This window comes from Ranitomeya variabilis, chromosome 5, assembly GCF_051348905.1.
Source record: "Ranitomeya variabilis isolate aRanVar5 chromosome 5, aRanVar5.hap1, whole genome shotgun sequence".
In the NCBI taxonomy this organism is placed as follows: Eukaryota; Metazoa; Chordata; class Amphibia; order Anura; family Dendrobatidae; genus Ranitomeya; species Ranitomeya variabilis.
The window spans coordinates 625,450,164-625,473,989 of NC_135236.1; the positions used below are offsets into that span (position 1 = coordinate 625,450,164).

At 48.9% G+C, this 23,826-nt stretch overlaps 1 protein-coding gene across 1 annotated transcript in view; it reads left to right on the top strand.

The window, feature by feature from the left end:
* IK (IK cytokine) overlaps nt 1–23,481 on the top strand; it is a 48,366-nt gene extending 24,885 nt beyond the window's left edge. Inside the window, exons 11-20 of the mRNA XM_077266132.1 lie at nt 14,138–14,177; nt 14,264–14,507; nt 14,871–14,889; nt 15,330–15,405; nt 15,980–16,060; nt 17,537–17,594; nt 19,462–19,550; nt 19,750–19,858; nt 21,058–21,092; nt 23,136–23,481. Of these exons, the coding sequence (XP_077122247.1) occupies nt 14,138–14,177; nt 14,264–14,507; nt 14,871–14,889; nt 15,330–15,405; nt 15,980–16,060; nt 17,537–17,594; nt 19,462–19,550; nt 19,750–19,858; nt 21,058–21,092; nt 23,136–23,163 (779 nt within the window). The 3' untranslated portion in view covers nt 23,164–23,481. The remainder of the gene's footprint in view (nt 1–14,137; nt 14,178–14,263; nt 14,508–14,870; nt 14,890–15,329; nt 15,406–15,979; nt 16,061–17,536; nt 17,595–19,461; nt 19,551–19,749; nt 19,859–21,057; nt 21,093–23,135) is intronic.
* The last annotated feature ends 345 nt before the right edge of the window (nt 23,482–23,826 follow it).

Here is a 23,826-nt window from a genome sequence, read left to right on the forward strand (position 1 = left end):
TTTTTGCCGGACATCTGCCCTGCCCACCAGGTCTCACCCTCGGCTGTTCAGAGGCACTCTTCCACTGTGGCGTCCGTGCAGCCCCCACTGCATCACCACTGAAAAAGAGCGGATGATGGAAGGAGGTGGACGGTTCCTCTCCACCCCCCTTTTTTGGGGATGGTGGATGGAGGCTCCCCCAACCCTGCACCGTCCTATTTACCCCGGGCACCTTCATTTTGGGGTAAGTGCACCAATGGTCGGTTTTTTCTCCTACGCCTCATTGGGGGACACAGGACCATGGGTGTTATGCTGCTGCCACTAGGAGGACACTAAGTAGACAGAAAGATTAACTCCTCCTCTGCAGTATACACCCCTTCACTGGATACAATTTCAACCAGTTCTTGCTTAGTGTCTGTAGGAGGCACTTGGGTCTGACCCTCAGACCCCGATTTTCTTATTTTAATTTTTAATTTTTAATTTTCTGTAAATTTTTATTTTTTATCTAACGGAGTGAAGGGGGCGACGGACTTCTCTTTTATAGGGTCCGCTCTCCCCCGAACCAGCAACAGGCGAGCACGGCGAGTATACCTCCCCGTCCCTCTCCTGCGACGTTTGGAGCACGCCGATTTTGGAGCGACGGTTCCCTACTCGGTTCCGATCTCCCTTCCCCCCCTGCAAAACGGCGAGCACATAGAGCCTGGCTCTCATGTTCCTCTCCGGGGCCCGACAGACAAGGCCCACATTATATGGCGTTTGCACACTTCCATCTATCTGGAAGAAGAATCCTCTCCATTCACCAAGGTGCATGGATTGAGCGCGTACACTCACTGTGTCAAGGGGACCTGCGCATCTGGAGGCTGTGAGTACATACTCCCCCCTCCCCCTCCCTCTCCTCCACGCTCCGGAGTTCTTCAGGAGGATGTTCTTGCGGCATGAGGTACGGTCCGGGTCCCTGGGGAGAGGCGCCGCCAGCCAGGGGTCAGCGGCGGTTAGCGACGCTCCATCGCGGCCGACACCGCGCATCGCCGGGCAGGCCCATAAAATTTAGTCCCCGGCTTTCCAGCCGGACTAGGCCGCAGTGATTAGATCCGCCCACGGCCGTAACTCCGCCCCCTAGATCGGCGCTTCTCGTTTGGAATGAGAAGCGCTCTGCAGATCTCGGGGGCCATATTCTTTCTTTCCCTGCAAGGAGCCCACGCGTCCACAGGACTCCAGAAAACCGCCACGGCTGCATTCCTCCCCAGGGACACAGGCACAGGACCGTGGGTAAGCTGCTTCAAGAAGGCTTAACCCCTTCCCTGCGTATACTGCCCGCTCTGTCCCTAAGGCACTATGTCTCAATCCAAGGAGACAAAAAAGGGTATCAAGAAGCACACAGTGTTTTTCACTGTATGTGCCACTTGCAATACGGCCCTGCCCCGAGCCCACACTAGCCCTTTGTGTGCAGATTGCGTCGCGCCCTCTGTGCAGCCGCCCCTTGCCGACGCCGGTACCGTCGCCGATGCCGCAGCCGTCGACCCGGTAGAGCCTAGCCCCCCTGAGTGGGCAACCTCTCTGTCACGATCTGTGGCTTCCCTGGCCAGGGCAATTGACTCCCTCCGGGGCCCCCCTCCAGGTCGGGCCGTGGAGGATTCAGACGGTATGGATTCTTCTACCAGCAGGGGGCGTACCCGGTCACTTTCTACCCGGGACTCCAGAAAACGTATTCACGTTTCATCCCCTGACCATGAGCTAGCAGGCCCCTCAGTACCTGCAAGCTCTGCTTCCAGGTCCCCTTCTCCAAACTCGAATGACTCTGAATATGAGTCCGACATTTCCTATGTTCAGGACCCCCCCTCTTCCCAAGAGTCTCTCGACTCTCTCATTGAGGCGGTAAACCAGACCCTGAAGGTGACTGAGGACTCCGCATCAGAACCCGAACATGTGGTGTCTTTCAAAAGAACTAAACGTGTTAAAAAGGTTTTTGTCACTCACCCTCACTTTAAGGAGATTGTACAAAACCATAGGGATCGCCCAGATAAACGTTTCATGGGGCAAAAGTCCATCGAGGCTAAATATCCTTTTTCTCGGGAATTAGTCAAAGACTGGCTGCAGTCTCCCTCGGTGGACCCTGCTGTGTCACACCTCGCGTCCAAGACCATCCTGTCTCTTTCGGATGGTTCCTCCGTTAAGAATCCCTCCGATCGCCAGATTGATTATCTGGCTCGTTCCGCCTTCGAGGCCACAGGAGCGTCTCTCTTCCCGTCCTTCGCCGCCTCTTGGGTGGCTAAGGCTATGGTCTCTTGGACCGAGACTCTTTCCTCTAACATCCAAGCCAGTGATTTACCTCCAGAAGCCAGCATCCTGGTTAACCAGATAGCGCAGGCCGGAGACTTCATAGTCAACGCCTCTATGGACGCAGCCAATTGCGCTGCACAAGCAGCCGCCAATGCAATCTCCATCAGGAGAGCCCTGTGGCTCAGGGATTGGCGAGCAGATTCGGCCTCTAAACGTTCTCTAACAGCCCTGCCTTACCAGGCTGGTCGATTATTTGGGGAAAAATTGGACCAAATGATCTCGGATGCTACCGGAGGGAAAAGTAAATTTCTCCCCCAGCAAAGGCCTACCCGGTCCTTTCGGTACCAGCAGCAACCGCCTTTTCGGCCCAATACCAACTGGTCTTCTACATCCTCTACCCCCGCACCAGGACGAGGTTCGCGCGGTGGCCGAGGCACCCAGGTCTCTTACAGACCTAATCGTAACTGGAGACCTAGGCCTAAACCTCCCGGGTCTAAGGGATCCGCATCCCATGGATCCTCCGCCCAATGACTCCTTGCATCATCCGGTGGACTCCAACAAAGTAGGCGGACGTCTACTCTTGTTCCGTCAAGCCTGGCTCTCAGTCGTTTCCGACGAGTGGGTCAGAGAACTGGTGTCCACCGGATACAAAATAGAATTTTCATCCCCCCACCCGCTTCTTCCGGTCTTGCCCTCAAAGGTCAAAGGCCACAGCGTTTCTCCAGGCAATACGGGCACTTCAAAGGGACGGAGTCATCATTCCGGTCCCCCTAGAACAAAGATTCAAGGGTTTCTATTCGAATCTGTTTGTGGTCCCAAAGAAGGACGGATCACTACGTCCGATCCTAGACCTGAAGCTACTAAACAGATTCATAAAAATCCGACACTTCAGGATGGAATCCCTCCGTTCTGTGGTCGCGTCTATGGAAAAGGGAGAATTCCTGGCATCCATAGACATCAAGGATGCCTACCTGCACATACCGATCTTCCCTCCGCATCAGCAGTTCCTTCGCTTCGCCTTTTGCGGGGAACACTTCCAATTTGTGGCCTTGCCCTTCGGTCTCGCCACCGCTCCCAGAGTTTTCACGAAGGTCATGGCGGCTGCCATGGCCATTCTTCATTCCAGGGGAGTGGTGGTGATTCCGTACTTGGACGACCTACTGATAAAGGGTCCTTCCTACCCAGCGTGCGAAGAGTCCGTCGTTCTCACGGTGGATACTCTTTCTCGTTTGGGATGGAAGATAAACTTCGAAAAAGCTTTTCCAATTCTGGCTCAAAAAATCTCCTTCCTGGGGATGATACTGGACACTTCCCGCGGTCTGGTCATACTCCCTCAAGACAAGGCTTTAGCCTTGCAGCAGGGAGCCCAGTGTCTTTCTCGTCCAGTATCCCACTCCATTCGCGCCAGCATGCGAGTTCTCGGGCAGATGGTAGCGACCATAGAAGCGGTCCCATTTGCGCAGTTTCACCTCCGTCCCCTGCAGCATGCGCTACTGTCGGCTTGGGACGGCAACCCGTCCTCCCTCGACCGTCGATTCATCCTGTCCCCTCGGGTCAGGAGGACCCTCAGGTGGTGGACGCTGAAGTCCTCCCTAACCCAGGGAAGGTCCTTTCTCCCAGTACGGTGGCTGGTGGTGACCACCGATGCCAGTCTCATAGGCTGGGGAGCGGTCTTCAACCATCACACAGCCCAGGGGCGGTGGTCCATTCAAGAGTCTCGCCTGGCCATCAATATCCTCGAGATTCGAGCTATCAGGCTAGCATTGTTCCACTTTCACCGACTTCTGGCAGGTCATCCAGTCAGAATCCAGTCCGACAACGCCACGGCCGTGGCATACATCAACCGTCAGGGCGGAACTCGCAGCAGGATGGCCATGCTCGAGGTGTCTCACATCCTCCATTGGGCGGAGTCGAACCATTCGCCCATCTCGGCGATCCACATTCCAGGTGTGGAAAATTGGGCGGCAGACTTTCTCAGCCGCCAGGGCATCGCCTCCGGAGAGTGGTCCCTCCACCCGGAGGTCTTCCAGCAGATTTGCCATCGCTGGGGGACCCCGGATGTGGATCTCATGGCTTCCAGGATGAACAACAAGGTTCCTCAGTTCCTTGCTCGGTCCCTCGACCCACGGGCCCTCGGAGTAGACGCTCTGGTCCTGCCTTGGCACCAATTCCGCCTCCCGTACATTTTTCCTCCTCTTCCCCTGCTACCGAGGGTCATCAAAAAGATCAGGGCAGAGGGGGTACCAGTGATTCTCGTCGCGCCAGACTGGCCGCGTCGGGCATGGTACGCCGAACTGGTTCAGCTGGTGGCCGACGTCCCCTGGCGTCTTCCAGATCGCGCGGATCTTCTTTCACAGGGCCCGATTTACCATCAGAACTCAAGGGCCCTGTCTTTAACGGCCTGGCCGTTGAGTCCTGGATTCTAGGCCAAGCGGGGTTCTCTCCCAGGGTGTCCTCCACCATGATCAGAGCTAGGAAACCGGTTTCCATGCGTAGTTACCACCGTACCTGGCAAATTTTTTTCTCATGGTGCGATACACAGGGACGATCTCCTCTAGTATTCTCTATTCCTTCCATACTGGAGTTTCTTCAGTCCGGACTAGAGTCGGGACTTGCCCTTAGCTCCCTAAAGGGTCAGGTTTCGGCATTGTCAGTCCTCTTCCAGCGGAAGATTGCCAATAGGTTGCCGGTGAAGACCTTCTTCCAGGGAGTTTCCCGTGTGGCGCCTCCCTACAAGGCACCCTTGGATCCGTGGGATCTCAACTTAGTTCTCGGAGCTCTTCAGGAGCCTCCCTTCGAACTGCTACAGGACGTTTCCTTGACCTTCCTTTCTTGGAAGGTAGTCTTCCTAGTAGCCGTCACGTCCATCAGAAGGGTCTCGGAGTTGGCTGCGCTCTCCTGCCGCCCTCCCTTTCTAATTTTTCATCCGGACAAGGCGGTATTGAGGACCTCTCCCACCTTTTTGCCCAAGGTCGTCTCCTCCTTCCACCTCAATGAGGAGATTGTTCTGCCTTCGTTCTGTCCGGCACCTGTCCATCGCATCGAAAAGGCTCTACACACTCTTGATGTGGTGAGGGCTCTTCGTCGGTACGTCTCAAGGACGGCTCCCTTCCGCACGTCAGACGTCCTGTTCGTACTTCCAGAGGGGCCCAGGAAGGGTTCTCCTGCTTCAAAAGCTACTCTGGCAAAATGGATTCGGTCAGCCATTCAAGAATCCTATCGTGTCAAAGGTGTTCCTATCCCAGCTGGGATCAAGGCCCATTCTACTCGGTCGGTGGGCGCCTCGTGGGCCATTCGGCACCAGGCGTCAGCGCAGCAGGTCTGCAAGGCTGCGACGTGGTCCAGTTTGCACACTTTAACCAAGCATTACCACATTCATTCTATCTCTTCTGCAGACGCTGCCCTTGGCAGGCGTATTCTGCAAGCGGCAGTTCCTTAAGCCGTAGGCCAGTGGTACATGGGGTATTAGCATATTGCTTCCCACCCAGGGACTGCTTTTGTACGTCCCATGGTCCTGTGTCCCCCAATGAGGCGTAGGAGAAAAGGAGATTTTTGTTTACTTACCGTAAAATCTTTTTCTCCGAGCCACTCATTGGGGGACACAGCACCCACCCTGTTAGCCTGTTTTTGGCTTGTTGTTACTTCTTTGGTTTTGACATAGTTGTCTTTGTTCATGCTCCTACTGCTTTACTACCGAACTGGTTGAAATTGTATCCAGTGAAGGGGTGTATACTGCAGAGGAGGAGTTAATCTTTCTGTCTACTTAGTGTCCTCCTAGTGGCAGCAGCATAACACCCATGGTCCTGTGTCCCCCAATGAGTGGCTCGGAGAAAAAGATTTTACGGTAAGTAAACAAAAATCTCCTTTTCTGGCGGTCACATGTTTTTGGAGGGCTCCATCGCGGCAGGATTCTCCCCTTAGTGGCGCGATTCTTTTCCCTGCGGTCCACGGGTGCGCTCCGGCCGAGGCCAGAAATGTAGTCCCCGGCTTCGGCCTTGTGTAGGCCGCACTCCGGTAGGCTCCGCCCACCTCACGCATCATTTCTGCGGCTCCGCCCACGCTTCTGGCGCTTCTCGCTCCCTGCGAGACTACCCACAGAGTCTCGGCAGCCATCTTCCTTCTGCAGCACGCAGCGCCGGCCGGCTTCCCTTTCTCCACGGAGGTTCTTTCCCACTCAGCGCCACCTATCCAATTGCGGGGCACAGGGCCGGGTAAGGAGACGGCACTAACTGCTTCCCTGCAGCGTTACCCCTCAGCTTCCACTAGCAGCTTTTCTTTACATTGGGGTACAACATGTCCCAGTCAAGGGGTAAAAAGTCCACTAAAGTACATACAACCTATTTCTCTGCATGTACCACCTGCCAGGCTCCTCTCCCTCGGCCTCACAGCTCCCCCCTCTGCCCTGCCTGTGATGCCCAATGTGCCCAAGAGCCCTTCGCCGCTACCGACCCCAGTGTTCCTAGCCCCCCTGAGAGTGGGCAACATCACTGTCACAATTCATGGCTTCGCTAGCCAAAGCGATTGAATCCCTTCATGACCCCTCTGGGGAGCGGGGCGTTCGTTTCCCTGGGTTAAGAGACCCCTCTATAACAGGGGAATCATCGGCCAGCAGGGGCCGCTCTCACCCAAAGGAGGTTCGGACATCCAAAAAACAGATCCGCACTACCTCTCCTGAGCATTCACCATGCCATTCAGTCTCGAGTAGCTCCACTTCTCGCTCACCCTATGAGTATGAGTCTGAGGCGTCCATGGACCCGGATTCTCCGGAATTCCAATCAACTGTTGACTCCCTCATTGAGGCTGTCAATCATGCGCTAAAGGTTACTGATGACACTAATTCAGCTCCGGATCATGCGGTTTCCTTCACGAGAACCAAGCGATCCCATAAGGTGTTCGCCTCCCATCCAGATTTCCTAGAGATAGTTCGGCGGCCCAGGGAGCGACCGGATAAACGCTTTACGAGAAAAAAGGCCCTGGAATCAAAGTATCCCTTTTCCGCAGATCTGGTCAAGGATTGGACAGAACCACCGCTGGTAGATCCTCCGGTATCACGTTTAGCTACCAAAACGCTGTTATCAGTACCTGACGGGGCTTCAATCAAAAATCCCACAGAACGCAAGTTAGATTCTCTGGCGCGCTCAGTGTATGAAGCCTCAGGTTCCTCCCTATCTCCTTCCTTCGCTGCGGCATGGGTCGCCAAAGCAATGGTTTTCTGGGCAGATGCTCTTGCGAAATCCATTCAGGACCAGGCTCTTCCATCTGAGGCGGCGGACCTCGCCAAACAAATTGCTATGGCTACAGATTATGTGATGTACGCGTCATTAGACGCAACAGACTGTGTGGCAACCGCGGCTTCAAACGCCATCACCATCAGAAGAGCTATTTGGCTTAGAGAGTGGCGTGCGGATTCCTCCTCAAAAAAGTCTCTGGTTTCCCTACCCTTTCAGAGCGGACGCCTGTTTGGAGAAAAATTGGACCAACTTATTTCCGATGCTACAGGGGGGAAAAGTTCCTCCCTCAACACAGGCCAAAAGCTGCTTTTCAGTGCCAACAGCATTTTCGTTTTCGCCCCTTTCGCAGTAGCCCTTTCTGGTCCAACTCCACATCATCGTCCAGATCAGAACGATCTACACACACAGACAGAGACGCTTGGCCTTCTTACAGACCGAATCCGTTCTGGCGAGGAAAACCTAGACAACCCAGAACCAGAGGTTCTAGGCCTTCCAGATTTCCTTCACAATGACTCTGGGAGAATTCCAGTCGACACCACCGAGGTAGGCGGACGCCTGCTTCTTTTTCAACACGTCTGGCTTTCTGTCATCCAAGACGAATGGGTCAGAGACCTGGTGTCTTCTGGTTACAAAATAGAATTCTCCGCCTCCCCTCCAGCTTGTTTTTTTCCCTCTCGTCTCCCAAGTTCGGGAGCTCGGTCTCGCGCTCTTCACTGCGCCATCGAATCCCTCCGCCAAAACGGGGTCATCGTTCTGGTTCCGGAACGCGAGAGATTCCGAGGTTTTTACTCAAACCTCTTCGTCGTGCCAAAAAAGGATGGGACGGTGCGCCCCATTTTGGACTTGAAGCTCCTAAACAAGTACGTAAAGGTACGGCACTTCAGGGTGGAATCCCTCCGGTCGGTCATCTCCTCGATGGAGAGAGGCGAGTTCCTAGCATCAATAGACATCAAAGATGCTTATCTTCATATCCCAATCTTTCCGCCACATCAAAGGTTCCTCCGCTTCGCCATCCTAGAGGACCATTTTCAATTCACGGCCTTACCCTTCGGTCTTGCCAAGGCGCCCAGGGTATTCACGAAGGTCATGGCGGCTGTCATGGCCATTCTACACTCCCGGGGAGTGGTCGTGTTGCCATACTTAGACGACCTTCTGATCAAAGGTCCATCTTATCATGCCTGTGAAGCAAGAGTCCGCATTACGTTGGATTCCCTTTCGCGCCTGGGCTGGTTAATCAACTTGGACAAGTCCTCCCCTGTTCCAGCTCGACGGATCTCTTTCCTAGGCATGATCCTGGACACGTCCAAGAGGCTGGTCTTACTTCCTCGGTCCAAGGCCCAAGCGCTTCAGCCCGGAGTGGGCTGTTGCAATGTCTTAATCAGTGTCCAACCTGACTAAGGTTTCTCAGTCCCTGGTCCAGGCACTTGAACGTATCCCGCTTCTCTCTAATGCCACCAGTGCCACGAACGCCTCACACGGCGATTCGCTCGCACCTGTCCTAGACCCTCACAGAGGCAGACCGGACAAAAGAGACAGAAAACGGACCTTATCTAGATCCTCGTCCAGTTCCCTGGACGGGATTTTCCTATCTGCCCGTTCCCCCTCCTCGCAGGCGGACGTCGGGTCTGATCTATCCTCTCAGTCGGAATCTGACTCTGATGCAGATGAGACTTCCGAAACACAGGAGATGGTCGATAGCCTTATTTCAGCTATCATTCAGACGCTTGATCTTAAGGAGGATGAAGCGAGCTCTCAGGACGTCTCCGTTGCGTTTAAATGGATTAAACGTCCTTCTAGGTTTTTTCCTAATCACAGGGAGTTTGACAACAGTACCTCTACACACTGGGAAAACCCTGGCAGGAAACGGCTTGACGTGTTATACCCTTTTCACTCCGACCTGGTCTCCAAATGGTCCGAGTCTCCTAAGGTTGACCCGCCCGTCTCCAGGCTATCCTCGCAGACGGTTCTGTCTATCCTGGACGCGGCTTCCCTTAAGGACCCCACGGACAGGCAAATCGAGGCATTAGCAAAATCTGCATTTGAGGCTTCCGGAGCCTCCCTTTGCCCTAGTTTCGCCTCGTCATGGGTAGCCAAGGCTGTGTCAGCCTGGGCCAAAACCCTGCGCAGGGGCATTTTGGCCTCTGCTCCTGCTGAGGAACTGTCTGATTTGGCGGATCAGATTTCTCTTGCGGGTAAATACCTCATGAATGCCTCCCTTGATGCGGCGGCCTGCTCCACCAGGGCTAACAGCAACATTGTGGCCATTCTCCGGATTCTCTGGCTAAAAGCGTGGAACGCTGACCCCGCTTCTAAAAAATCCCTCACTCATCTGCCCTTCCAGGGTTCTAGACTCTTCGGCACACAGCTGGATCAAATGATCTCGGACGCTACGGGTGGTAAGAGTACCTCCTTACCACAGTCCAAGCCTAAACGTCCCATCAACAGGAGGGGCCCTCAGTCCTTTCGTCCCTTTCGGTCCTTCGCCTCCTCAGGAAACCCCAACCAGGACCGTTCTTCCTCGCAAGGGGACAGAAGGAAACCTTCTTTCAGGCCTCCACCGCGCTGGAGAGCTAAGAGCCACCCCGCAAGACCATCTGGATCTCGGGGCCACAGGTCCTTTAATAAATGACGGGTCGCCCCCACCTGGAAATCCCTCCAGGGTGGGAGGCCGACTTCTCCTGTTCTCAGAGGTGTGGCTATCGGTAGTCGACGACGCCTGGGTCAGGGAGATCGTCACGTCAGGCTACAAAATAGAATTTTCTTCGCCCCCAGGAAGACGTTTCCTGCTCTCTCGTCCTCCCAAACAGCCCTCCCACCTCTCAGGACTTCTCCAGGCTGTCGAGTCGCTCCTCGCCTCAGGAGTCGTAGTTCCGGTGCCTCATCGCGAGAGGTTTTTGGGTTTTTACTCAAACCTGTTCGTGGTTCCAAAAAAGGACGGTTCTCTCCGTCCAATTTTGGATCTCAAGCGGCTGAACCGCTATCTCTGGATTCGGCGTTTCAGGATGGAATCTCTACGCTCGGTGATCGCGTCCATGGAACCGGGAGAATTTCTGTGTTCCGTGGATATCCGAGATGCGTACCTTCACGTCCCTATTTGCATACGACATCTGAGATTCCTCCGGTTCGCGATCCAGGGTCATCACTATCAGTTCACGGCCCTCCCTTTCGGTCTGACCTCTGCGCCCAGGGTCTTTACGAAGGTCATGGCAGCTGTCATGGCCATCCTACGTTCAAAGGGGATTCTGGTAATCCCATACCTCGACCACCTCTTGATCAAGGGTCCGTCCCATCGGGATTACAGCCAGAGCCTCCAGCTTACTCTGGACACGCTTCTTCACCTCGGCTGGATAATCAATTACCAGAAGTCTTCCCTGATTCCATCTCAGCGTCTGGAGTTCCTGGGCATGGAATTCGACACCCCTCAGGCTCAGGTCTTTCTTCCCAAAGAGAAGTTCCTTTCTCTTCGTCGGGGGGTCAGGGCACTAAAGAGCCCGAATCCTCCGTCTCTCCGCCTTGCCATGAGGGTTCTGGGAAAAATGGTCGCCTCCGTGGAAGCGGTCCCCTATGCCCAGTTCCACTCTCGTCCCCTCCAGCTGGCCCTTCTGTCGGCCTGGGACAGGAATCCACTTTCCCTGGATCGCCCGTTTCGCCTCTCCCCCAGAGTGAAACAGTGTCTCTCTTGGTGGATGCTGTCCACCTCCATTCTGCGCGGGAGGTCATTTCTCCCTCCCCGCTGGCAGGTGATCACCACCAACGCCAGTCTCCAAGGTTGGGGGGCAGTTTTTCTCCACCTCACGGCCCAGGGCCGCTGGACTGCTCAGGAGGTGCGCCTCCCTATCAACCTCTTGGAAATCAGAGCCATCTTCCTAGCCCTCATCCGCTGGGAGTCTCTCCTTTCAGGGCAACCGGTCCGCATTCAGTCGGACAACGCCACGGCCGTGGCTTACATAAACCATCAGGGAGGGACTCGCAGCACACAAGTCATGGTGGAAGTGGCAAAAATTCTGCGTTGGGCGGAGGATCACGTTCCCTCTCTGTCAGCCGTCCACATCCCAGGGGTGGACAATTGGGAAGCCGACTTTCTCAGTTGCCAGGTTATCGTGGCGGGCGAGTGGTCTCTTCTCCCCTCAATCTTCAGCCAGATTTGCCAGCGGTGGGGCGTCCCAGACGTCGACTTGATGGCCTCCCGGGCAAACCACAAGGTTCCCCAGTACGTCTCCAGATCTCGGGATCCGATGGCCGTCGGATGCGACACGCTCGTGATCTCGTGGACCCAGTTCCAGATGCCCTATCTGTTCCCACCCCTCCCCTTGATCCCAAGGGTCGTAAAAAAGATCAAGACAGAAGGGGTCCCCGTTCTCTTGGTAGCTCCAGATTGGCCTCGCAGGTCCTGGTATGCGGAACTGGTGAACATGCTATCGGACGTTCCGTGGAGGCTTCCGCTTCGTCCGGACCTTCTTTCGCAGGGGCCCCTCTTCCACCCGAATTCTCGGTCTCTGAATTTAACGGTATGGCCGTTGAGGCCGTGGTCCTGAAGGACGCGGGTTTTTCTCATAGCGTCATCCAGACTATGATAAGGGTGAGAAAACCGGCTTCCTCGCGTATTTATCACAGGTGTTGGAAGGCCTTTTTCCGGTGGTGTCAGGACAACAATCTGTTATCCATGACCTTTTCCCTTCCATCTCTTCTCAGTTTCCTTCAAGCGGGTCTAGATTCGGGTCTTTCCCTTAGCACCTTGAAGGATCAGATTTCCGCTCTGTCCATTCTTTTTCAAAGAGACCTGGCCTCCCTGTCTCAGGTGCAAACCTTCAACCAGGGGGTCGCTCATATAGCTCCCCCTTATCGTCCTCCTGTCGAGCCTTGGGACCTCAACCTCGTTTTGGAAGCCCTCCAGCGTGCGCCCTTTGAACCGATTCAGGACATTTCCTTCTCGTTTCTATCCTGGAAGGTGGCCTTTTTGGTCGCCATCACCTCCAATAGAAGAGTGTCGGAGCTGGCGGCCTTATCCTGTCGTTCTCCCTTTCTAGTCCTGCATCAGGACAAAGTGGTTCTTCGTCTGGTTCCTTCCTTTCTACCAAAGGTGGTTTCGGCTTTTCACATCAATGAGGACATTGTCCTCCCTTCCTTGTGCCCTTCCCCGGTTCATCCCTTGGAAAAATCTCTTCACAAGTTGGATGTGGTCAGGGCTATCCGAATTTATCTTGCCAGAACTGCCTCTTTTCGTCAGGCCGATTCTCTGTTCATCGTCTCGGAAGGGCGGCGTAAGGGGCTCCCCGCTTCCAAGTTCACAATTGCTCGTTCGATCCGTTCGGCGGTTCTGGAGGCATACCGTGTTCAAGACAAACGGCCTCCGTCGGGAGTGAGGGCTCACTCTACCCGGGCTGTGGGAGCTTCCTGGGCAGTTCGTCACCAAGCTTCGGCCTCGCAGGTTTGCAAGGCCGCAACGTGGTCATCCATTCACACCTATGTCAAATTCTACAAGGTGCATACTCAGGCTTCTGCGGATGCGAGCCTGGGTAGGAGGATACTGCAGGCGGCGGTTTCTGACCGGCCGACCTAACTCCTCTTTTTTTCTGCAGAATATCCCACCCTAGGGACTGCTTTTGGATGTCCCATGGTTACCTGTGTCCCCCAATGAAGCGAGAAAGAAAGAGGGATTTTTGGTTCTTACCGTAAAATCTCTTTCTTGGAGCCTTCATTGGGGGACACAGCACCCTCCCTTGAAGTTGTACCGTGTTGGCCAATTGGCCGTTGTTGTGGGTTGGTACATAGGTTGAGTCTTATATTACCTGTTCCTACTACTGCTTTTGCACCAACTGAGTTGCCTGGTGCCTGTCGGAGGGTGTATACTGCAGGGGAGGAGTTACTTCTTCTTTATTTGCATAATGTCAGCCTCCTAGTGACAGCAGCATACACCCCATGGTTACCTGTGTCCCCCAATGAAGGCTCCAAGAAAGAGATTTTACGGTAAGAACCAAAAATCCCTCTATTTCATTTTTGTTTGCTGGAAAATGCAAGTAAGAACCTGATAATTATAATTACTGTTAATACTGTTATAATCGGCGACTTGGTTATGAATGACATCTTGCATCAGCCCTTTTCTGGTGCTTTCACAACACTGGAAAATGAAAATGTGCAAGATCTTACCTCTGATGTGATTGCCATGATTGTACGTAACTAGATCCAGTCATTATATGATTGCCCAGAAGAGAGACCGATGTATTAGACCATGACTTCAAGATTTTAAAGGGGTTGGCCCTACTTGTCTTTTTTTCATATGGATGACTTGGTAGGATAGGGCCTCAATATCTGAGTGATGGTGGTCCGACACTGAACACCACCACTAATTTGCATAGGAGTTGATCTGCAGGACCTCGGAGGGTCACTACACAGTGCGCTAAAAAGATGATGCTCCGCTCTTTACACTGTCTACCTCCAGCTGGTGCCAAGTATTGGACCCCATTAAAATGATGTTAACGACCTGTTCTGTTCACAATATTAATATGGTGTACGGTTTTGTAATTTAAGAATGGGTTATCAATATCATAGTAGTGGTGTACCCCAATGAAGGTAGGAAGTGTCCAGAGCAGCAGCAGCTGAGCTTACTAGAGAAGATCTTATAATTTTACATTGTTACTTGTTTATAGGGAAGTTGGATGAGAAAAAACCTCCAGAGGCTGACATGAAGTAAGACCCTTTATATTACTTTATATTCTGACTTTATGTTTTACGTTAATATTCCCGTGTTGAACATAATTTTCCTTTCACTTAAGTATCTTCGATGATATTGGAGACTACGTGCCAACGGCAGCCAAACCTCCTCGTGAGAAGGAGAGAGAAAAGCACAGAGAAAAGGAGCGGGATAGAGAGAAAGAGCGACCCAGAGAGAGAGACCGAGAACGAGATCACGAGCGTGACAGAGAGCGGGAGAGAGAAAGGACACGGGAACGAGAAAGGGACAGGGAAGAAGAAAAGCGGAAACACAGCTACTTTGAGAAGCCAAAGGCTGATGATGAGGTAATTAACATATATTCTATCCATCCATTCCTACCCCACCCTATTAGATTACTGAAATATTGCGATCAAGGTGTTTACACCCCACCCTATACACTAAAAATTGTGCGTTATTAAATCGTATCACCAGTTAGATGGAGTTATGTCTCATGACTGTAGGTGGTAGTAATAGAATTACTTTTGAAGGGTTCCTCTGGGAGTTGTTGGCATGTCCTTAGGACGCACTGCCAATCAGCATAATGAAGAGCATTTGTCCCAGAAAAGCCATTGTTTTGTGTTTAGTTCTCTTGTACATTTGCGTAATAATATATATGTAACCTGTCATAGATGTGCATTTTAAACATTTATTTTTCCATTTCCTTTCAGCCTCATGATGTTGACAAGGGTGAGTTACGTGTACACTACATATAAGTAAGTGGTAAGGTGAGGCTTATAAAGAAAGTTGTCCAGTAGCGACCGCTCCAGCTACGACATAGGTGAAAAAATTAGAACATTTTAACTGTAGGAACAGCAATGACTTTGTGCAAACCATACCTGTATTTTATGGTGGTGTAGATGCATTCCTGAAGCACTCTTGTGACCTGTTACCCTGATTTCTTCACACGGCTGTTCTAGTTGTTGCTGGAATTTGTCGGTATTGCACTTAATTAGAAATTTTTTCTCCCAAGAAAAGAAATGCAGGTCTGTACTAAGGTTGACGTACACCCGATCCTCACCTGAAGTCTTCCCGTACTAAGCTCCTACTGTTTATTGACATGTGAGAAGATATGTAAGGCGAACATAGCTGATACATTATTGTAATGAAATTCTATCTTTCTTTTTTAGGACCAGGATCAACCAAGGATCTTCTTAAGTCCATCAATGATAACTTTGCTGGAGCTCCTGGTTGGGAGGGAATAGAATATCCTTTTTGTCTTATTTTAAATGTTCAAGCACCAAGTGATAATTTATTACCTGTACTAGTTCTTTCGTGCTGCCCAAAATGTGGCATCCTGAATCGCAACCTGACTGTCCGAGTGCAAGCAGGTATAGTCCTCTGAGTAACTGCGGCGTATCTGAGAAAATATACGGTAAGTATCTGGCTGAGGTCATAGCCGGAGACCAGACTAGTCCAACACTGCCTCCCAGCACTGGTGCAGGTGATTGATGGATTCCCTATGTGCACGGGAGAGACCCACTAATCACCTGGAGCAGCACTGAAAAAGCCAGACGGATCGTCAAACTATAATATACCTGGCTGCAATAGTGTTTTTGGCAGCATGAATCACCTGACAAATTCCCAGTAAACCCTACCTGATCTGGTGATATCATCTGCTGGGAAAGACGCGGGCTCAGTACCTGTACACTATACGTGGGTTAGGTGTTAACGTTTGTTCTTTGCACTGTAGAAATAGTAACTTTAGTGACATTTTTAGTGACTTTGTTGAAATGTGCAGTTTCCCATGTGTTTGTTACGCTTCTTAACCACTGCAAACAATGAAGAAACACGAGGACAAGAAGCAGTTGGGAGATTTCTTTGGCATGTGGAACAGTTACGCTGAATGTTACCCTGGAACGTAAGTGCTGCCTCGCACAGTAAAGCTGGTCGGGCTCCTTTTGCTTTTTGGATTCTACATTTCCCAACATTGAAATTGCAACACCAAGAAGGGAAATTTGAGAAATTACAGAAATCGCAGGATTTATAGACCTGTCAACGATATGCAAGTGATAAAAATGTAAACAATGTCCAAAGCAAAGTACTGTGAGCAACATGCAGCCTGTCTTAGTCCTGTTGAAAAGGGCTCCTGGGTCACTTTGGAGAAAAAGTCGTTCCACGACCAAATTAGTGTAACGCCAAGCGGACAGTGTACCTGGAATGACCATACACCACTACCATACATTGTCACCCCTTACCGTAATTCTGGAATTACGACCTGTGTGAAGTTCCCTCATTAAGGCCTCTTCATGGCGTTGCCCACTTACGGTAATCCCCAGACCAATCTCTTATGATCATTGCATTCAAGACAAAAGCACGACTGATTGCTGAAGAGGGTAGACCTCCATTCCAGACTCCAGTGTCTGTCTGGAGACCACATGTTCCACGCCACAAAGAGGCCTTCAAGAGTGAACATTCCACTAATAATAACTACATTGTTGGTTTATAGACCTTCTATTCACACAAAATCATGTTCACTCCAAGCACAGGCGCTAGATGACCTATTTGGCCATGCCAAGGCTGCAAGTTCAGTGCACCTACTCACTTGTTTTCCTTCAATCTCCTTCTTCTAAGAAAGGAGGCAGAAATTGGTGCAAAACAGGGGGATACCGCGTCTGAATCGGGCACACATCCATGTAACATCGGACACCAGAAGGTCTGGTTTTCTCATTACATCCTATTACAGACGCTGTGTACACAAGTGCCTTGAGACACGCTAGTCGTGTCTATCCACAACTTTTCTAGCAGTACGTAACTGATGAAGGTCCTGTATGTTGGACCGAAACGTTTTGTGGAGTACTACATTAAATATCTCACTTGAGCATTTAAGTTGAGTGCAAGGTCTTTTATTTTATAAATGGTGCACCAAGTTCCTGACCTTGGTTTTGGACTGTGGTTTTGTGCTGACCGCCTCCCTTTAATTGTAAATAAATCCTTGCTGATTGACCACATATTTAAGGGTCTTTCCCAAAGTGTCTTATTTTGTGCTGTAATTTTACAGTGCTAGATCTGTCTGTTCAGTTTTCCAGGTGTTAGGATACCGCTGTGATGGCGATCCATAGCTTAATGTCTTAGACGGACCTTGCATGTCCATACAATACATTTAAGACCATTCACCAATGTGCATAGTGTAATTATTCATTTCACCTGTGGTGGTGCTGTAGACTAATTTGAAAAAATAACCTGTGGACCTTTAACGATAAAGGGTTTGTCCATAGTGGACAGCCTCTTTAAAACATGTATTATCTTCCTGCTTTCTAACATGTTAGTGTAAAAGACTGTTCAGGTTAGATATAAATAGTATTTAATAACAATTTGTTCTCCTGTCGCTCTGCAGTATGGATGATATGGCTGTTGACAGTGATGAAGAAGTGGATTACAGTAAAATGGACCAGGTAAGTGTCCTTTCTTTTGAGATATCAAGAATGATCCTTATTACTTTACTGGATTCATGTATGATTATCCTTTTAGTGACTTAAAGGGAACCTGTCATGTCACAAAATGCTATTAACCTGCAGATAATGGGGTTCATGGCGTCCTGAAGCAGTGCTGCCGCCGCATTGAGAGCCCTGCTGCCTGGAGGAAATAAAATGTATTCCTCGCTGCAGCTTCTGGCTTTTAGTCATAGGGTTTGTGCACGTGGTGCGTCTTTGTCATTTTTTTTTTTACTCTGTCGCCTCATTGGGGGACACAGGACCATGGGTGATATGCTGCTGTCCATTAGGAGGCGACACTATCCATAATCTGAAAAAGATTAACTGTGGCTCCTCCTCTGCAGTATACAACCCTGGACGGCATCAGCCTTCTCCAGTTTTTGCTTAGTCATTTTTTTTTTTTCTGTGCAGTTTTGTCACAACCTGAAGAATTTCCTAGAACCAGCAAATTGAATGAGATTCCTGCGGTTTCATTCCAATGTTATTTGTCTCCTCACAGATTTAAATCTTCAGTATGTCAATTCTTTCAGCGTTTTGCTGCAGATTGTACCCATACTAGCGAGTGGGGAAAAAAATGTGTGAATTTTCTGCTTGAAATCCTGAATGTGTGCGCGTACTCCTAAAGCCACTGCTTACTATGTACTGAGCTATAACTAAAAGCCGGAGGCTGCCGGGAGGGATAAAGTTAATTTCCTCCCGGCAGTGGGGCTTTCAGTGCAGAAGCCACACTGCTTCAGAACGCTGTTAACTTTCAGATTAACCCCATAGCTGCAGGTTAATAACATTTTTGGACATGACTAGTTCCCCCTAAAAGTTGTCTGCCTACAATCTGGTTTTATGTGAAAATACATAATAATCATATAAACCGCAAACAATAATTTGTTCAGCTTTCTGATAATCTTTGTGTTTCCATTCATCGCCAGTTTAAGAACTTGCTGTCATTGAATATTATGTACAATAACAAATTATATTGTGGTACCATGTTAGCCAGAAAAATCGATGTGAATACTTTTCTGCCCAATGATTGGGCAAATTCTGCCCAATTTTGTCATCATTGGGCAGAAAAGTATTTGCATCTGTCGTTTAACCAACACTGGGAAACACGTGTTTTTTTTCAACTGTGGGAAAGTGAATTCATTGTATGCAATCATTAAAGGGAATCTGTCAAAGTTTTTGTTACCTAATCTGAGAGCAGCATAATGTAGGAAGAGAGACCCAGATTCCAACAATGTATCATTTAATTTATTGGGTGCAGCAGTTCTGACAAAATCAGCACTTTTAGATTTAGCAATGCAGTAGAGCTGAGAAAGCTAACCCCACCCACAGCGGGCTCTCCATAAACAATGTCTATATACATTGAACTGCTTATCACAGGAGGGGCGGAGTCTGATGAGAGCCAGCTAGTCACAGCAATGATAATCACCAGGTGATAAAACCTCCAGTATAATTAAACAGCAGCACACATGTCACATTGTTGAAATCTGTGTTTTAACTCTTACCTCAAGCTGTCCTCGGAATACATAGCAAAACCTGCTGACAGATTCCCTTTAGCTGCAAAACTCTGTAGATTTCAGTTTGGAGTCTGGGCTGTTAGCTTACAAGTAATTGTTTAGACTGGATATAACTGCATCCACTTCTCAGAGCTGGTATGAAAGACGTGAAAACATTTCTTAAAAATGGAAACAAAATGTTAGAAAATTGTCTATCTTTTATTTTTGTAGTGATTTAAAGGGGCTCTCTGAAAATTGTAGATATGGTATCACATTTTGGCATTTAACATTATCACATGTGATATCAGCAGTTATGTAACTTTTCTCCTCCTTTTCAGGGAAATAAGAAGGGACCTCTGGGACGATGGGACTTTGATACACAAGAAGAATACAGTGACTATATGAACAATAAAGAGGCTCTGCCTAAGTGAGTAGCGGTGTCCTTGTTACTTGGCAGACACCAGCAGTCTGAGGAAGGGATGTCCAAACTGGATGTCCTAAATAATGTTTTACAGTATTATTGTCTGATAGTCCAGGACACAATTCTAAAATTCTTTGGTTGCACATTTTGGGTCACTCCTGTTATGGCGTCAATATCCTTCATACTTATTTTTTTTGTTCCCTAGAGCTGCATTTCAGTATGGTATTAAAATGTCGGAGGGACGTAAAACCAGACGCTTCAAGGAGACAAATGAAAAAGCAGAACTGGACAGACAGTGGAAAAAGATCAGTGCGGTAAGGATGTATTATATTTATGTAGCATCATCAACTTCGACCGCAGTTTACTAACATTAAAGGGAACCTATCACCCCGTTTTTTAAAGATTAGATAAAAATAGTGTGAAATAGGGGCAGAGCTGGGCTTTACATTAGTGCCTCTTTGGTGCCTTTACACCCCCGTTAGGCTGCCGAAATACCTTAGTGAAGTGTCCGTTTTGTCCTGTCACTCAAGCTGGTCAGGTCGGATGGGCGTGGTCACAGCGCTGTTTGTCCCCCAGGATCCTGCTCATCATTACGTTGGTGGCGTAGTGGTGTGCGCATGTCCAGCAGGCGAATCCACTGCCCAGGAGATGAATAACGGCGCGTTCTTCGCTATTCAGCCGTTTACCAGTGGGCGCGGCCATCTTTCCGGTGGCCGCGCCTGCGCAGATGGAGCACTCTGCTGCCCGGGGCTTCAGGAAAATGGCCGCCGCGATCTCCATCTGCGCACGCGCGGAATCCCGCGGCCATTTTCCTGAAGCCCCGGGCAGCAGAGCGCTCCATCTGCGCAGGTGCGGCCACAGGAAAGATGGCCGCGCCCACCGGTAAACGGCTGAATAGCGAAGACCGCGCCGTTATTCATCTCCTGGGCAGTGGATTCATCTGCTGGACATGCGCACACCACTACGCCACCAACGTAATGATGAGCAGGATCCTGGGGGACAAACAGCGCTGTGACCACGCCCATCCGACCTGACCAGCTTGAGTGACAGGACAAAACGGACACTTCACTAAGGTATTTCGGCAGCCTAACGGGGGTGTAGAGGCACCAAAGAGGCACTAATGTAAAGCCCAGCTCTGCCCCTATTTCACACTATTTGTATCTAATCTTTAAAAAACGGGGTGATAGGTTCCCTTTAAAGTTCATGGTTTTCTGTACATCTGGAAGGAGATGGTGAAACCTTTGTTCAAAGGAAAACTGGTTCAATAGATGAAGTTCCAGCTTTCACATATCTAGGGCAAAATTGAAAATGAAAGTAGAAATATAATAAGTTACTATTGGAAACTACTACCTCTGTTCTTCTGTCCAAAGTTTCTATCCATCTTCTCCCTAGAATACTATTGTGGTAACAATAAAACTACATGCGTTGTGTCTCTTTATGTACACAACCTAATATGCTCACTACCCTCAATATTTTATGTCTTTTAATTCTGATGACTGTGTACTTTGTCTAGATCATTGAAAAACGCAAGAAGCTGGAGGCTGACGGGTGAGTGTTTGCAACTGAAATATTGTGGTGTACCTTTTATATAGTGTTGTATAAAACATACTATAGATAATTAGAACAACTACGCCAAATGTGTCAATTTTTCTCCTTGAGATATGAATCTCAAAGGGAACCGGTTAGCTCATTCATGCTACCTAAACCACAGGCAGCATGAGTCAGCTTGGCTGCACGATTGTATAATTTTTCTCTGAAACGCTTCTGCATTTCAGAGATCGAGAATGTCAGGTGATCTATTTTTCCCAGGACCATTGCACATACTGACAGATGATTGACAGGTCTCTCCCTCATGAGGGTATTCACATCCTAATTGGAGTAAGGTTTTAGGAATTACAGCTTATTAATATGTAGCTACCTCTTCTTTCTTTTTTTTTTAAGGGATCAAAAGTAATTGGACAACTATATTAAATATTTTAATAGGCTGCATGGACTATTCCCCTGTTAATCCATCATCAATTAAGCAGGTAAAAGGTCTGTTGCTGATTTTAGTTGTGGCATTTGCATTTGGAAGCTGTTGCTGTGAACCCACAACATGCGGTCAAAAGAGGTTTCAATGGAAGAGAAAAATCATCAATAGGCTGAAAAAAAGAATAAATCCAACAAATAGATAGCAGACATGTTACGATTGGCCAAGTCAACAGTTTGGTACATTCTGCAAGAAAGTTTTGAAATTCAAAAAGGCCTTGACAACAGAAGACAACAGTGGTGGATGATCGCAGAATCTTTTCCATGGTGAAGAGTAACCTCTTCGCAACACCCACCCAAGTGTAGAACACTCTCCAGGAAACTGGTGTTACAGTATCAAGTCTACCATAAATAGACTTCATGCGAGAAAATACAGGGGATTACCACAAGATGTAAACCATTAATCAGCCTTAGAAAGTAGGACAGATTAGACTTTGCCAAAAAATATCTAAAGAAGCCAGATCAGTTCTGGAAAAGCATTCTTTGGATAGATGGAAAAAAGAACCTGTACCAGAATGATGGGAAGAAGAAAGGATGGAGAAGACTTGGAACAGCTCATGATCCAAGGCACACCATACCCTCTGTAAAATATGGTGGAGACAATGTGATGGCATGGGCATCCATGGCTTCCAATGGCACTGGGTCACTAGTGTTTACTGATGATGTGCCCTAAGACAGAAGCAGCTGGTTGATTTCTGAAGCGTACAGGGCTATACTTCATGCTCAAGATTCAAATAAATGCAGGAAGGTTGATTGGACAGCCCTTCACTGTACAGATGGACAATGACATAAAATGACTATGAAAGCAACCCAGGAGTTTAAGGCAAAGAAGTGGAATATTCTAATATGGCTGAGTCGGTCACCAGATCTCAACCCTTTCAAGCTTCTTTTCACATGCTTAAGACAAAAGTTAAAGCAGCAAAAACCCACAAACAGCTACAGTAAAGGCTGGCAAAGTATCAAAAAGGAGTAAACCCTGCGTTTGGTGACCTCCGTGGCTTCCAGACTTTAACTTTGCAGGCAATGACTGCCTAATTTGTCCAATTACTTTTGAGCCCCTGAAATTAGGAGGCTTTGTAGAAAAATGGTTGCAATTCCTAAACGTTTCACAGGATATTTTTGTTTAACTAGATGGTGGCCCGATTCTAACGCATCGGGTATTCTAGAATATGTATGTAGTATATAGTACAGCCCACGTAGTATATAACACAGCCCACGCAGTATCAATAGCAGCTGTAGTAGTATCAATTGGCTGCGACCAATCTCAGTTGTTTCATATTAAATCCAAAATAGTGGCATGCAGAGCCCAAATCTCGAAGATTCGGTCACTGACCAAATGGGTCCAGAAATAACTGTACCTATTCATGGGAAAACCCATATTTTAGAATTATTCTTAATAAAACTTGAATATTATATAAGCTTGCAGTTATTGAATGGAACTGTTAGTTAAAATGCTGCAAACTTGCCCTGATCATGTCCGTGCATGCTTAGGATTTTATTTTAGTTTGTTCTGCAGTATTTTACCTTTTTCAACTAAGTGAACGCTTTGTGCTTTCTTTTCAGGGTCGAAGTGAAAAGACCAAAATACTGAACTGGAGTATGTGTCACATATCAAATGTGGCATTTTTAGTCATTTTTAGCTTATATTAAAGTTGATTTCTTGTGCACAGTGGAAGCTGTCATTTTCTGGGAGGAAGCCGATTACCTCCTAACTACAGACTTGCATTAGTGAGTTCCACAAGATGCCTTCCTCCAATGTGGAGGGGTTTCACAGAAAATGTACCATATGTCAAGTTCTAGGTAGACTGGTATTACATTTTTTTTTTCCCCAGTAACATTGTATGTTTCTTGTGGCTTGAATTATAGGCGCCCAATATTGTGTAAGTCCATTAAATATTTTCATGTCTTATCTGATTTGCACATGTCATTTTTTTGTTCTGTTAAGAACTGAAATGGGGAAAAACATGGCAGCTGTATGGTTAGTACAGTTGTTTAATATCCCTAGGATCTTGGGTATAATTTATGCTGCGGCATTATGAATGGATGACATTTGTATTCATTCTGTGCCGGCACAGTGCAGGCACTTGGTGTATCATAGCCAGGACCAATAATTTAAATGCCCCTTCCCACCTGCTTGTGTCCCATGCTTTACACAGCCAGAACTGTCAATCAAAGAAGGGGGGATGATTGGCCACACCAAAGGTGCACAGAGTGCCTGTACTTGGCTTCAACAGTCATTCTGTGCCGACAGAGT